Source organism: Panthera uncia, chromosome F2 (assembly GCF_023721935.1).
Source record: "Panthera uncia isolate 11264 chromosome F2, Puncia_PCG_1.0, whole genome shotgun sequence".
NCBI lineage: Eukaryota > Metazoa > Chordata > Mammalia > Carnivora > Felidae > Panthera > Panthera uncia.
The window spans coordinates 14,979,539-14,994,435 of record NC_064812.1 but is presented as its reverse complement, the minus strand read 5'-3'; the positions used below and the strand labels follow the sequence as shown (position 1 = coordinate 14,994,435).

The following is a 14,897-nucleotide window of genomic DNA, read 5'->3' as shown; positions in this document are numbered from 1 at the left end:
CCCCCCCCCCCCCCCCCCCCCCCCCCCCCCCCCCCCCCCCCCCCCCGAGCCTCCTCCCTCCGCTTCGGTGACTGCTTGCCGGGCGGCAGGGCCCGAGTCGTCGCAGCCACCTCATTGCTCAACCCGGCTTCCCAACTGTTTACACAGCCCGGCCTGTGAGTGTGTGTGTGTATACAGCGTGAGTCACCGAGAGGCGGAGGAGGTGGAGGAAAAGGAGAAGGAGGAGTGCACTGGCCGGGATCCGTGCGGCGCACACACTCACTCACTCACACTCAGTCACTCTCTCCGAGCGCGTCTCGCTCGCTCACACACACGCCGGGAGCCCAGGAGCGCGCAGGATCTCGAGCGCCGCGGAAAAGTTGCTCCGGCTTTCTCTCCGGGACTTGGGCTTTGGGAAGTGCATTTGCTCCGCCGCTCCACCGAGCCTGCGGAATCCTGCCCTCGCGGCTCGGGACGTTGGGAACACCAGCCGCCGCCTCCTCCGCCTCCGGGACTGTCGGCGGTCTCGACAACAATAGCGGCAGCCGCCCGGGGCCAGGCGCCCCAAGCCGGTGCCCGCGGGGCTCCCGGGACCCGAGCCGGCCTCTGCTCCCCGGACGCGCGGCCGGCGTGCTTCCAGCGGGCAACGCGAGCGCCCGGGAGCGGCTCCTACCTTGACCCCCGTGGGGGCCGAGCCGAGCTCCGTCTGCAAAGTCCATCCCGCCGGCTGGAGTAGGTCGCGGCGCCGGCTCCGAGCCCTCAGCGCCTTTCCGCGCGGATCCCGGGACATACAAAGCCGGGGCCGGCCCGGCCCGGGACGGGATGCGGGTCGGTCCGGTGCGCTCTGCCATGAGCGGCGCCTCGCAGCCCCGCGGCCCGGCCTTGCTGCTCCCGGCCGCCCGGGGCGCCCCGGTCAAACGCCTGCTGGACGCGGACGACGCGGCGGCCGTGGCGGCCAAGTGCCCGCGCCTCTCCGAGTGCTCGAGCCCGCCGGACTACCTCAGCCCCCCCGGCTCGCCCTGCAGTCCGCAGCCGCCGCCCGCCGCGCCGGGGGCTGGCGGCGGCTCCGGGAGCGCGCCGGGGCCCAGCCGCATCGCCGACTACCTGCTGCTGCCCCTGGCGGAGCGAGAGCATGTGTCCCGGGCGCTGTGCATCCACACGGGCCGCGAGCTGCGCTGCAAGGTAGGCACCCCCGGGTCGGGACCGGCCGGGGCGGTGCGGGAACGCGGTAGCCCGCAAAGGTGCTTGGGGGTCTCGCCCTCCGGCGCCGGGGGCCTCAGGTGGCACCTGCGGTGACTCGAGCGTGGTAGGCGGCATTTGGCCAGGTTCACCCTTTGGGTGATTGAGGTGTTTCGGACGGGGTGGTATAATGGGGGCTCTGCGAGCAGGAGGAAGTGCGGTGTTCGGTGGCTTTATCTCTGTTCTTTCCGTAGCGCCCAGTTGAGCGCACGGCGTTCCAAATAAGTTGTGGAATTGAAATGGATTCCAGGGCCATGCCATTCCCCTTCTCTCATTCTTCTCGCTTCCCCCGCCCCTTGTCCTGGAAGGACGCCCTGCAGTGGGTGCCTCCTTGGAGCTTGGAGCAGCTGGCGGCTCTCTTGCTGGGGTTTCAAGGCACCCGGGCTCAGCTGTGGGTGGTGAGGGAGTGGGAGGATCGTGTCAGGCTCGGGTCTTGGGGATTCCGGCTTGAACCCGCACCCCCGGGGATGAGAACCTCATCCCCGCTCCCCACCCCACCCCACCCCGACCCCAGAGGTTGGTCTGAGATGGCCTTCCAGTCTGGGCGGGGGATTTGTCTGGCGCGGAAATGTTGGAAAGCCCACACCGGCTAGGAACCCTCGCTTCCATTCATGTCTTTATTTTCCGGCCAGCGATTTTCTTTTGAATATGAGAGATTCCATTCCGGAGGAGGTAGAACTCCGAGAAACGGGGTCCTCCCGCGTGCTCCTCCGGCGCCCACAGACGCAGAACATTTCCCGCAGCCCAGCCTTTGCGAGCCTGTCTACCGTCTCAGACCTCCCCGAGGATCGTCCGGGCTGCTCCCTTTCAACCCCGAAAGACAGGGTCACCCCTCAGTTGAAGTCGCTCTTGGGTTTTCCGCAACTCACCTGAACTCCACCCGCGTTCCCCTCCCTGGGCTTGCTGCTGCCACCTACTGTCCGACCTGAATGAAATTCCAAATGCCAGCTCAAGCCCAGTGGAAAGGGGGGAAAATCTTTCCTTCTCTGGCCCCGGGGCTCAGAGCGGTTAGGGGAAGATATGTGTGTGGGGTGGGGTGGGGTGAAGGAGGGGGGCGGCAGAGAGATTTTTCTAGCTGGTGCTAGGGCAGCCAGGCCTCAGAGGTGGGGTGGGTCTGGCCATTGTGCAACCCCTTCCAGTTCCTCTGAGCAGATAATAGCTGAATCCAGATGGTGACAGCCCATGTGTCACCGTTTCCAGTTGAGTCTAGGATATGAGTAACCGGACTAAACAAAAGGCGCTTAAAGAGACCAGCTAGCTTCTGAGAGGAGATACTACCCATTTTCCTGGTGAAGGTGGGGCCAAGGAAGGGGGGGGGGGGGAGATAAACAAATGAAAAAACCTTGGACAACATCCCATACCCCTCCTGTGACAATTTTAACTCAAGGCCGCTTATACCTGAGTCAGACTGTAGGCAGGTTGTTTAAGGCTGTGTTGTCACAGCCTTTCTTCGAGTCATCTGTTCCTTCTGACTAATGACAGATCTTCATGTTCCCCAGCCCCTCCAAGCTTCCACTTGGAGGTTGCAGACTGGCCACATGCTGTGCCCTCTGTGCTGAGCACTTTGGGTCTGCAGGAGGTCATGCATTTTCAAGGACTGCTTTTTCGCTCCTGGAGATCCCAGGGGGCTCCTGCAAACAAGGGAGGGCCACAGAGGGCTGGGGCTTTAGGGCTTAGCTCTCCTGTGCGGATGGCCTCAGATGGCCTCATGAAAGGAGGTGACACATATATGGATGCTTTTAAACCATCCATATTGTAATCCAGTGGTTATTTGCTAGCCCAGAGCCCTAGATGTTGCCAGTCTGGGGTGTTAGAGGCAGGTGGGGCGGCAGAGATTGGGGGGGGGGGCAGGTGTGAATGAAAGGAGCCTTGCTGTCGAGCACAGCCCAATGATTGAGAGCTGCAGCCTGGGATTTAGACGGCAGCCTCTGTTTTCCTAGCCTCCTAAATGGGTCCTCTTCTCTCTGCAGGTGTTTCCCATTAAACACTACCAGGACAAAATCAGGCCTTACATCCAGCTGCCATCACACAGAAACATCACTGGCATAGTGGAAGTGATCCTTGGGGAAACCAAGGCCTACGTCTTCTTTGAGAAGGACTTTGGGGACATGCACTCCTATGTGCGAAGCCGGAAGAGGCTGCGGGAAGAGGAGGCTGCACGGCTCTTCAAGCAGATTGTGTCCGCGGTGGCCCACTGCCACCAGTCGGCCATCGTGCTCGGGGACCTGAAACTTAGGAAATTTGTCTTCTCCACGGAGGAGAGGTGAGCAGCCTCCGCAGCTCCTCCTGTGGCCTTTCAGGGCGCAGTTAGGTGCAGTTAGGTGCAGAGTGTTGGTTCAAATCAGAGCCAAGGGCTCAGTTGTCCCAGACTTAGTATTTAGAAGTCCTCTCCTGAGGAGCCGTGGCCAAGGATGGTTTATTCTGCACTCTCGTGGATGTGGCCTGGGGACATCTTGGTGCTTCTTTCTGTGGGATGTCATATGATGACAGGATGCCCTCCCCACTTCCACTCCAGGATCAAGTTTATTCCCCATTGTTGTCAGAAAGGTCAGTTCTTCTGGGGTGCGGATGTCACCCTGCCCGTCACAACCTGGACCCCTAAAGGAAGTTTTCAAGTCCTTGCTTCTACCGAGTGGGGCCTTTTTTTTTGTACCTAGAAAGTATCACAGAGCTAAACCGTTGTATTTGCAGAATTGTGCCCTCCTCCTCTGTACCATATTCCTGTTTCCTTTCAGGCTGGCCCCCAATCCTTTCTTTACATCATCTGGTGACTTTTTAGACCTTTTGTTTGGATACATCTTCAGAAAATAGCCACATTGAATAATAAATGGAAGTTGGCTGGAATTGGTTGCTAAGTATAGATCATGACTTACCTCATAAAGGACAAGATGAGCTTGATAAGAGAATAATGAGACACTAAGATTCAGACTTGTGGTTTCAGACCAGGGAATTCAGGAAGCCGCAGGAGATAAACCTCACCTGATTGTAAGAGGTGGGCCACATCCCTTATGGGGAGGTTAAGAGCAGTACCCTTGGAGAATTGTCGAGGGGTGTGCATGGTTTTGTTGTAGCTTTTCATGCGGGGCTTTCCCCCACCTGTGCACTTTTACCCTTACCTCCAGATCGTAGGAAAGATTACGGGGTTGAGTGGCCATAAAGCATGGCTTTGTATCTGACCTTGCAATACTTATTGGAACATACCGATTAGCAAAGAAAAGCCAAGTGTTTGCAATGGAGAAGTTTCCAATTCTTGGAACATGCTCCTTTGATATGTTGATGTGTTTTCTGAAACATGCCTTACACACCTCCTTACCAGCTTTTGAAATCTGCATTGCACAGGCGAATGTCATGTGCACGGAGTTTGGCAACCCGAGGGTTAAGCAATGGCAGGCTGACGCTATTCGTGTAACCAGCACAGGTGCAGGGTTTTAGTACTACAGCAGCCAATCAGGGGCAGACAGTGCGGGTTGAGTCATATTTTCCGTTTACAGAACCAATGGGTATTTTACATAACGACGAGGAGGTCAGGCTGAGGACATACCGAAGTTAGCACATGTATACTACACTCCAGGGAACAGGAAGGCAGGAAGGAAAAAAAAAAAACAAAAACAGCCAGACCTTTGAGAGGAAAAGAAATTGACCCATTAGCCAGTACCAAATGTTTGCATTTGACTTCACAAGTGACTGACTGATACCAGGGCTATTTCAGAGAAGCAGGAAAGAGCATAAACTGCCAGCAGATCATAGAGGTTCCCCCCACTGGCTCTGGGTTTGGGGGGAATCTGTGAACCGTGGGTGGCTGGTTCTGAATAAGGAGGCACCCGCACCTTCGTAAGAGCCTCTGATTACAGATGTTTCAGACTTCAGCTGTTACCTGGACAGATAACCCCCCACGTAGAGTAAATCTTAGGTGTTGAGGTACCATCCACATGTACGGATGTCTGTAGGCCCCGCAACCTTCAAATCCATTAGCCACTTGTGTTTGCTCACATGACCTCTCGGCCCAGGCTAAGTGTTCTTTGCAATTAAACACCCCAATAAATGTAATTAACATTCCTGGCCCCTATCTCATCACAGTTACCGCGGCCTGGGCCCAGGTGGACAGAGTTCCCTTTGTGTGTGTATGTCAGCGTGACGTATGTGCATAATAGCAGTGACTTTGGGCCCCATGTTCTGTGATGCCAAGTGTGGGCCCATGTCGCCCTGGCAGTTTAATGGCATAAGAATAAGATCGGCCTGTAGGATGCTCCGGGCGGGGTGGGGTGGGGTGGGGGCGCTGAAGAGGTGGGATACACTGTTCTTCCCTGATACCGTGTGTAGAAAATGTTAGCAATTCCCCTGAGACCGGCTCCCACTTCTGCAATGTGAACTTTGTAAATTGTGTAACCCTATTAGGATATCTCTTCTAAGCTCTAGCATAATGAATAGTATCTGGGGCTTTGCATCATACCCTCCCGCCCCAGGCTCTCTCTCGATACTTTGCAAATGTTTATTGCGGTCTGTATTGGTTTGTGAAATCCCGAGTCCTGGGTGGTTGCAGGGCACTGCTTACTGGATGAAGGGGTAAATGGCATTCCTTGGGCCCTTGCCTTTAGTGCCTGTGGGCACTGTTAATAGAGAAGGCCTTGTTTTTCATAGCAGCTGATCTGGAAGTAATAGCTTGTTTCCTCTCCTGCAGAAGCCAGCTCAGACTGGAAAGTCTAGAAGATACACACATAATCAAGGGAGAAGACGACGCTCTGTCAGACAAACATGGCTGCCCAGCCTATGTGAGCCCCGAGATTCTGAACACCACGGGGACCTACTCTGGAAAGGCAGCAGACGTTTGGAGCCTGGGGGTGATGCTCTACACCCTTTTGGTGGGACGATACCCCTTCCATGACTCAGACCCCAGTGCCCTCTTCTCCAAAATCCGCCGTGGACAGTTCTGCATTCCTGAGCACATTTCCCCCAAAGCCAGATGCCTCATTCGCAGCCTCCTGAGACGGGAGCCTTCCGAAAGACTCACTGCTCCTGAGATCTTACTCCATCCCTGGTTCGAGTCTGTCTTGGAACCTGGATACATCGACTCAGAAATAGGAACTTCGGACCAGATTGTTCCAGAGTACCAGGAAGACAGTGACATTAGTTCCTTCTTCTGCTAATCCCAAAACCTCAGAAACCTCAATTCTCACACATAGCATTTCCATTTCTAAAGATGGACAGGCCTTTTGGCGTGGTGCCAGCCAGACATGCGATGGCGTAAAGACCGTAGCTGCTGAACTCAACGTGCCCCCCCCCCCCCCACTTATTTGTTACGATGAGTGACTGTATTGATCTGAGCGGCACACGCTCTGATCGGCTGCCCCGCAAAGTTGTTTCCCTTCTCAATGAACCGTCAGCAACTGTCCCGCTGTCAGATGCAGGGGTGGGGGCTGGTGGGTTCTGCGTCTTCATAGGTGGCAGAGAGTATGGATATCCTACAGGGCGTGTGGTCAAGTGAAAGGAACTCCAGCATTTTAAAGGGAGAGGAAGTGAGTCGCACAGTGGCATTTTGGGCAATAACCATATTTTAGCAGGGTGACAAATCATTTGGGCCAATGAACCTGCCATCTTTGAACTTGTCTTTGGGAGCTAGACGTTTGCTACCCCAGCTTCTCTATTGGAAAGTTCATTTTTGGGGGGGGGGGTTGGTTTAACACACACCCTTTCTTCACACTCACAGTTACCAATGACCCTGCTCCATTTTTGGAGCAGACTGTTTTTGGAGCAGAGGAGCCTGCCTGAACTACGAACCCAGACTCTCCTCCATTTCCTGCCAAGACCTCATTTGCACTAATGCCTTCTATCTGACCTTGAAACGTCCCCTTCTTTGCTATCAGCACTTACCAGCTAACCGTGGAGAAGTATCACAAGAGATTCGAACTCCTGGCTATTTCGGAACTCTAAGCTCAGAGAGACTGCAGATTTTTAACGTTAATTTGAGCACTTGGAAACCGTTAGCTTCGTTGGTTCCCCTGAAACGGGTCAGCCTTTATCCTTTTTCCCCAAGACCATCTCAGGGTGGAGCATTTTGTCTAGGAGAAGAAAGATAGGGAGACTCCTCGCCTCTCCCAAGAGCAAATGGTAAACCTCTCTGTGCTTCAGCGAAAGTGGAGTTTGGATAGTCTTAGACGACTCTCAGACCCACGCATCCCCTTCATGGATATGGTCTGCCCCTGGTGTTGTGTGTCACGTCTGCAGTTTTGCATGATGGGTTGTTAATATTTTAAATTTGATGTGGTTTATGAATACATCTCTATGATCAGCATCTGGAGTGAAATAGCCCCAAATCTTTCAAGTTGGAAGAGACTTTCAAAGTATCCAGTCCAACTTTTTTCCTCTCTCTGCCATCTCCCAAAGCAGAACCCCGCCCCCCACAACTTAACCTTCCTTCAGGTGGGAATCCAGCATCTGTTTGAATGCCTCCAGAGATGGGAACTCACTACCTACGAAAGACATTGCTTAACAGAGAAACTGCAACTCGCATTAAAAATGAAAAACAAAACAAAACAAAAAAACAAGAACCCAAGAAATATCAGTAAATGTCTCAGTACTGAAATCAGGTGGTTAAACGGGTAAACCGAACATACTGTATTTTGAGAAATGGCACAGAGACAGGCAGGCCATCTTCAAGGGCTCCGCCTAGGCAGACAACTAACCTGCATTGTGAGAATGTTGTCAATACCTCACGTACTGTGTACTTTGTATATATATTCTACCTTTTATACCTGTTGTCCGATATGTGTTGTTGTTTTGGCTCTGAGGCTTGGTTTGTTGTCTGTGTCTGTCTGAATAACCTGCGTGTCTAAAACCACGTGAAATGTGAATGATTATTGGCAATATTACCTTGACAGAATCATGGGACTCGGAGAAGAGGGAGGGCAGAGGCCTCTTGTCGCACTAACGCGCTCGTGGTTGCTCGACTGTTGTATCTGTGATACGTTACCCGGCTGAGGACTCCGGGCTGGCTGGGGCTTCTGCCGGGAAAGCTCGAAACACTAGATCCTTCCTGTACATGTGTATATATGTGAACAGTGAGACGACCGTTTCTGACTTGTAGAGAAATTTTAATAAATCGGGTTTCGTAAATAGGCGCAGTGCATTTCTTGGGAGTCCAATCTGCCTTTGCCTTGTGCAATTTCATGCTGGGGATGCAAAGGTCTCTGGCCACAGGGTTTGGAATATCACAGGGACACACAGAAGTAAACAGATGATTATTATGTATGACCTTTGGCAGAGGAGAACCCTTTCACTTTTTCCACTGAAGTGGGCAAATTCACTTTGATGGGTGAAGCCAGGTTGGTGACATCAGGGTGGGGAGGGCCGAGAGTTGAGACAGAGCCGAGAGACATTAAAGAGGAGCAAACATAAATAAGGCTTGAGTTGGAAGAATCCCTCTGGCTTTTTTTGATGAAAGCTATGGACACTTAGAAAAGTATAGATGCGGGCGCCTGGGTGGCGCAGTCGGTTAAGCGTCCGACATCAGCCAGGTCACGATCTCGCGGTCCGTGAGTTCGAGCCCCGCGTCAGGCTCTGGGCTGATGGCTCGGAGCCTGGAGCCTGTTTCCGATTCTGTGTCTCCCTCTCTCTCTGCCCCTCCCCCGTTCATGCTCTGTCTCTCTCTGTCCCAAAAATAAATAAAAAATGTTGAAAAAAACAATTAAAAAAAAAAAAAAGAAAAGTATAGATGTGTATGCAAATCCACCAGAACTTTGAGGTCTTCACGTGACCCTGAGGGCATCCCAAGCTTCCTGCTGGGATCTAGCCTCCCCGCCCCACTGGGGCATTCGGCTTAGTTAAAATGGCTAATTGAGACATTTCCTCCCCCCACCGGAAGTGTAAAATGGAAATAAAGGATGGAAAAACTAAAGGCATTATTTTGAAACAAAGGCAAAGAGAGAAAGGATTTTTATTAGGTTAATACCTTCACTGTTCCATCAGAATCGATTTTAAATGAAATAAATTAGCATCGAGAGTGATTTAAAAAAGAAAAAAACTTTAGGTTGTAAAGTGTAACAAATCTGCAGAAAAATGCACACGAAAGTGTTCAGCTCTGAATTTTCACAAACCCAACAGGAAGACAGTGGCAGAACCAGCGGTCGGATCCAGATCACAAAAGACTGCCCGGATCCCAGGAACGTCTCCCCGTCCCTTTCAGTTCCTAAGGGATACCCCTGCCCCACCCCCACCCCCACACTCCCCGAGGGTCACTCCCATGGGGCAGAATTGTAACTCCTCTTTTAACAGGAAAAATTAGAATGGAAGAAATGAGTTCTAGGTTTAAATGGAAAGGCATACAGAAGTTACAGATGACACAATTGCCTTTTTCTAGGACTCAGGCTGAGATCACCCAAGAACGGAGACCTATGACACCAAAGTAAATGCAACTCAGGCCTCGTGACCCAGGAACTTAAAAGAAATGGAAAAAACACATCAGAGGCAGTGCGGGGTGGGGGGAAATGGCCAAATGCCTGAGTAGCTTAGAAACTTAGGAAGCTGGGGGTTGGTCTGGGGCCATCCCAGGAAGAGGACCCTTAAACCCCAAAGTTCCTGGAGCCTCAGAATCTGCATTGTCGTGTCTCCTTGCTCCCACAAATCCAGACGAAGCTCGGCCTAGCTCCCTGGGCATACAGAGAGAGAGGTAATACTTTGGACTTCCCTGAGCTTTTTAATCTAAGGATTTCAAAACACTTTGCAAGCAATTAAGGTTACAACACCTCTGAGTACTGTTGTTACATGCATCGAATGGAGAGAAACATGGGTCAGGATTGGCTGGGGTGACATGTGATGCCGCAGATACATGAATGTAATCTCTTCAAAGGTAGGAACAAATCAGGGGCGATTTCAACCAGTCCCATTATAGAAGTTTGGAACAGGAGTTGGTGCAAGCACTGGCTGGGAAGCTGATCATTTGTAATTCCCCTTGTGTTCTCAATGAACGAGCAAATCATTCAAGTAACATCTCCATAACATTTTACTCATGGTGGAACTTTCTAGAAGTGTTACTCTTTCCCTCCCCCACCCAGTTCCCTTCCCCCTTTTATATTCCCAGGAGCTGAGTGAAATAGGCAAGTCAAATATTATTTGCTCCATTTTGTAGACGAGAACACTGAGGCGTGAGTGCCTTTCAGTAGTTACTCAGGAGTAAGCAGCTCGGAACTGGGACTCGAACTTGGGTCTTTGGACTCCTTGCTCAACGTTGTTGTTGTGTCTGCACACTGTCCCATGAAATCTTCTGGTAGAATGATGAGTGGAGAAGGTGGTTTGAGATAGTTACAAATACTGAGCCTTTACCCCACTAGTCTCGTCACAACAACCCAGCACATCAGTCATAAAGGTGGGAGATACATAAATCAATAAACACTTAACTGTGTACCTACCGTGTGCCAGGAACTGTAGACCCTTGGTAAACAGATGACCCACCTCAGTCCTCCTAGCTCATGGAATGGGAAGCGCCCTGGGGTCAGGGACTGTGACAGTCTTGTTCAGCCTTGGCTCTCCAGAACCCAGAGCAGTGCTTGCCACAAGGAAGGTGTCCAATGTCAACATAGACGGACAGGTGGATGAATGGATGTTGGATGCATGGGTGTCTTCTGGCAGCTCAGGGAACCATGAGCAGGGAAGCAGAAATCTTGTGACTGGGGTATCGTTCTAACTCTGAACCCCTTCTGCTGTATGACTTTGAAGAAGCAGATCTGCCACTGTGGTTCTTATTTGCTCATCTTTATATATATTTTAATTTGAAAGAAAGAGAGAGAGCATGAGCGAGGGAGAGGGGCAGAGGGAGAGAGAGAATCTTAAGCAGGCTCCATGCTCAGTGTCGATCCCACGACCCTGGGATCATGACCTGAGCCAAAATCCAGAGCCAGAAGCCCAAACAACTGAGTCACTGGGCGCCCCTTTATTTGCTTGTCTTTAAAGGGGAGTGATACTCCTTGACTTCTTCCGTCCCTTCAGCTGCTGTTTTGTGACAACAGAACGGTTCTGTGATTCTGTGAAAACAGGTCCTATAAGGATCCTTGTCAGACTGACCATGGGAATAGTTTCGTGCTTCCTTTTAAAACAATCCAGCAGAGTGATTGGGTTCCCCGTCTAACTTTACTCTGGACAAGGAAAGGTGTTGTAGGGACGAGGATTATGGAACTGGCTTGTCAGCAGAGCTCTGGCTGGGACAGGGAAAGTGAGTGCTTAGTAAATCACCCCCTTCCTTCTCCTCAAAAAATAGAGGAGTGGGATCTCCTTACCAACGCCCCACAACTGCCCGTATCAGATTTTGGTGGATTTCTCTAATGATCCCCAGTGCAGTCAATGACTTGGTGGTTCCTAGAAGGCGCAGAAGAGAAAGATGTAGCCAAACATCACACCTTGATCTTCCTGGATGTTTTATGGCACGCACCTCATTCTCTCTCTCAGCAACCCTGTAAGGTGGGCGATTTGTTCCCATTTAACAGATGGGGATGCTGAGTTCCAGAGGTTGAACAGGCTGCCTGAGGTCCTGTGGCAGGAGCGGTGTGTCAGACTCCAACCCAGGCCTGGTAACTGTAGGTCTTTGTCCATTCCCGTCCTGGGCTTTGCAAATCGAGTCTGACGTGTTAGGCCCGGGACATGTCTTCTTTTTGGAGCAGCCGTTTTGCTGGGGCATTTTCTGCCAGGAAGCGTAAGCATGCTGGAGCAGTCCTGGTTTTGGGCTGTGATTTCTACCAGTTGAGATTTATCAACAGACTGCTCAGAGCATACTGAGAGCCTTGAGAAGTGCCTCACGTAAATTAACAAGTGATCACCTCATAGCAGCCCTATCGAGCAGTACCGCTATTGTCCCCTTTTTACAGATGAAGAGCCTGAGGTTCAGAGAAGGTAAGGGATTTGCCCAAAGTCGCACAGCACACACAGCCTTCGTTTGCTAATGAACACACCCAGAGCTCTTACTTCACCATGAAGGCCTATTGTCCCTTTGCTTTTGGAACTGGGAGGGGACTTTCTAAACTTTATAAACTATTTAGTCTTCAGTGCAATGCGATATCCTGGAACAGAAAAAGGATATTAGCGGGGAAATGAGTGAAATCCAAACAAAATCTGGAGCTTAATCGATAATTTGGTGTCAGTGTTGGTTTCTTAGTCGTGACAACTGTACCATGGAAACTTAAAATGGCAACACTGGAGCAGACGCCACGAAGATCTCTACGCTATCTTTGCGACTTTTCTGGAAATCTAAAATTATTCCAAAATGACGAGTTCATGAATAAGAAACACTGAGTCCACACTGCCCCCACTTTCAGCGAGGGGAAATCAAGGCAGAGACCCAGGAGCCACAGCCAGCTAGCAGCAAGGACACGGTGGCCCCAGCCTCCCCAGGCCCTGCCCTGCTGGGAGCTGGCTGGTGTGCTGTGCGTGACCTTCCAGAAAGTGTCTAGAGCAGAAAGGGCTGAATGTGAGGCGTGTCCACGGAACGTGTCAGAGGCTCTTCTTGACACAGGACATGACATTTTGAAAAATCAGTTTCGAGGTCTGGCCTTTAGATGGGTGACTACTGAGTGTCTCCGGCAGTTTCCTCGTCTGCTCATGGCTCTTGGTCACCCACCGCCGGTGAGCCAGTCTGGGGGCTGTTCCCCGCCTCACCAGCGCCAAGGCAGCGGGAGTGAGAGGGGAAATTGCTGCACAAGGAAGGATGAACCCGCCCCGTCTGAAGAGGAAGGCCCGTGGGAGTCGGGGCTCCCGGAACACTCCAGACACGATTCTCATCCGGGCTCCAAGGCCCGAGGGTGTCTGGTCTCTGGGACGCGGAGAGCCAGCAGACCCGCTCCCTGCCTCCCCCAGGGGGGGACGGTTCCTCACTCTGTGCCCTGCGCCCGGGGAAGGGGGTGGGGAGGGGGTGGGGCGGGGCTGCTGCAGCCCTCAGTGGCCCGGAAGCAGTTCGTTCAGGTTCACCCTCGTGTTAGAGACGGGGAAGCCGCGCCTGACACGGGAAAGAGCGGCCAGTCGGCCGTCGAGGCTCGTTTTGTATCTGGAACTTTCTTTCTCCGTCGCTGGAGTTCCAGCTGGGTGTCTGAGCTCCTGCTGATGAGCGTTCTTCTTCCTTCTTCGCTGGGGAAACGAACCTGCGCATGACATTTCCCTGGCAGCCCCCCGAACGCTCCGTATTTCTCGGACGCGCAGCTCAACAGCCGGTGCCTGCCGGGAGCAGAGAGAAGGGGTCATTAGAGGCACGAGAGGAGCCCACACGTCCGGAGCTTGGTGCTCGCCCAGCCCTGCTTCAGCACTTGATGAGCACAGACTCGTTTCATTCCCAAGACCCCTCTGGGAGGCAGCTGTCCTTTTTTTTAAAAGTTTTCTTCAGTGTTTATTGATTTTTGAGAGAGAGGGAAAAACAGAGCGTGAGCGGGGCCGAGAGAGAAGGAGACACAGAATCCGAAGCGGGCTCCAGGCTCCGAGCTGTCAGCACAGAGCCCGACGCGGGGGCTCAAACTCACGACCTGCGAGATCACGAGGTGAGCCACAGTCAGATGCTTAACGGACTGCGCCACCCAGGTGTCCCGGAGGCGGGAATTCTTATTCGTCCCATCTTCCAGGTGAGTACGGGAAAGCCCAGAGAGGTTAAGTAACTTGCTCAAGGTCACACAGGTAGTGAATGGGATCCGAGCGTGGAGCGGCTTACTCTAAAGAGTATGCCTTTAACAGGCGGGTGGCCTGCTGCCCCATTTTGGCGGGCGTCACTTTTTATATTTTATCCGCACAGTTCAAGTCCTACCATGTCTGTGTGCCCCGACCTCTCCTGAGAGAGGATGCTGGGCATTTGACACTTTGCGAAGTTAGCGGTAAAGAGGCAGAGGTTTGAACTTCGGGATTAGAAAGACCGAGCAGCAGACCCTGGCTCTGTCGCTGATCGGCTGGAGGGCCCGGACAAGCCGCCCGACCGCTCCCTGCCTCGGCCGCAGTCGTAACCGAAACGGCAGCGAGAACGTCTACAACAGAGGCTGTGGCCGTGAAAAATACGTGAAAAAATGCTGTGTATCCAGCCCCAGCCCCAAGGTGCCACACAGCTGGCTTGAAAGTCAGGCAGATCGCTTCGCGGTAGAAAGAACCCAGGCTGGGAGGGCAGACAAACCCGGATTTGGATCCCAGCCTAGCTACTTATTTGCTCTGTGACCTTCGGCAAATTGCAAAACCTCTCTGACCCAGAATTTCCTCATCCATAAAATGATACATAACCGTAAGAGCTGCAGGCCTCCAGCAGGAGGATTTAAACCTCCAGGTGATAAATCACATCAAGGGCCCGGTCTGGACGGTAGGCAAGACTAGTGTTCCTCTTGTCATTCTTAAGCATTTTCCCTTCCCTCCTTTGTCTTCCCTGCTCTTTCTCTTCCGGTTCGCGCACTCGCCAAAGTCAGAGTTTTGGCTGTTTGGGGGTACGGCTTGGAGGGGAGGGTAAAATGGCAGGGAACAGGGCAGTGCCTGGGGGGTCAGCCTTCCTACCACCTGGGGGCCTGCTGACCTTGATCTTAGTCGTTCAGGAGCAAGCAGTCTGGCCTCTCTGACCTCGTCCAGCTGTCCAGCTCCTCCGGGGTGTCAGAAAACTCACCCTGGTGGGGGGACGGGTGGGGGGGGGTGACTTGAAACTGCCATTTTGTGGATACTACGTTGATTCCCAAAACGGAGATCTC

At 52.6% G+C, this 14,897-nt stretch overlaps 1 protein-coding gene across 1 annotated transcript; it reads left to right on the top strand.

The window, feature by feature from the left end:
- Positions 1–72: 72 nt before the first annotated feature.
- TRIB1 (tribbles pseudokinase 1) lies at positions 73–7,798 on the top strand. Its single transcript, XM_049633492.1, has 3 exons — positions 73–1,161; positions 3,189–3,481; positions 5,897–7,798. Exons 1-3 carry the CDS (start codon positions 802–804, stop codon positions 6,360–6,362), a joined length of 1,119 nt encoding a protein of 372 aa, XP_049489449.1. The 5' UTR covers positions 73–801; the 3' UTR covers positions 6,363–7,798.
- The last annotated feature ends 7,099 nt before the right edge of the window (positions 7,799–14,897 follow it).

Bases quoted from the DNA above. Each gene is read 5' to 3' on its own strand.
- TRIB1 (XM_049633492.1), top strand. From the start codon at position 802: ATGCGGGTCGGTCCGGTGCGCTCTGCCATGAGCGGCGCCTCGCAGCCC. The intron at 1,162-3,188 runs GTAGGCACCCCC...TTCTCTCTGCAG, and splicing joins GCCGCGAGCTGCGCTGCAAG to GTGTTTCCCATTAAACACTA. The intron at 3,482-5,896 runs GTGAGCAGCCTC...CCTCTCCTGCAG, and splicing joins GTCTTCTCCACGGAGGAGAG to AAGCCAGCTCAGACTGGAAA.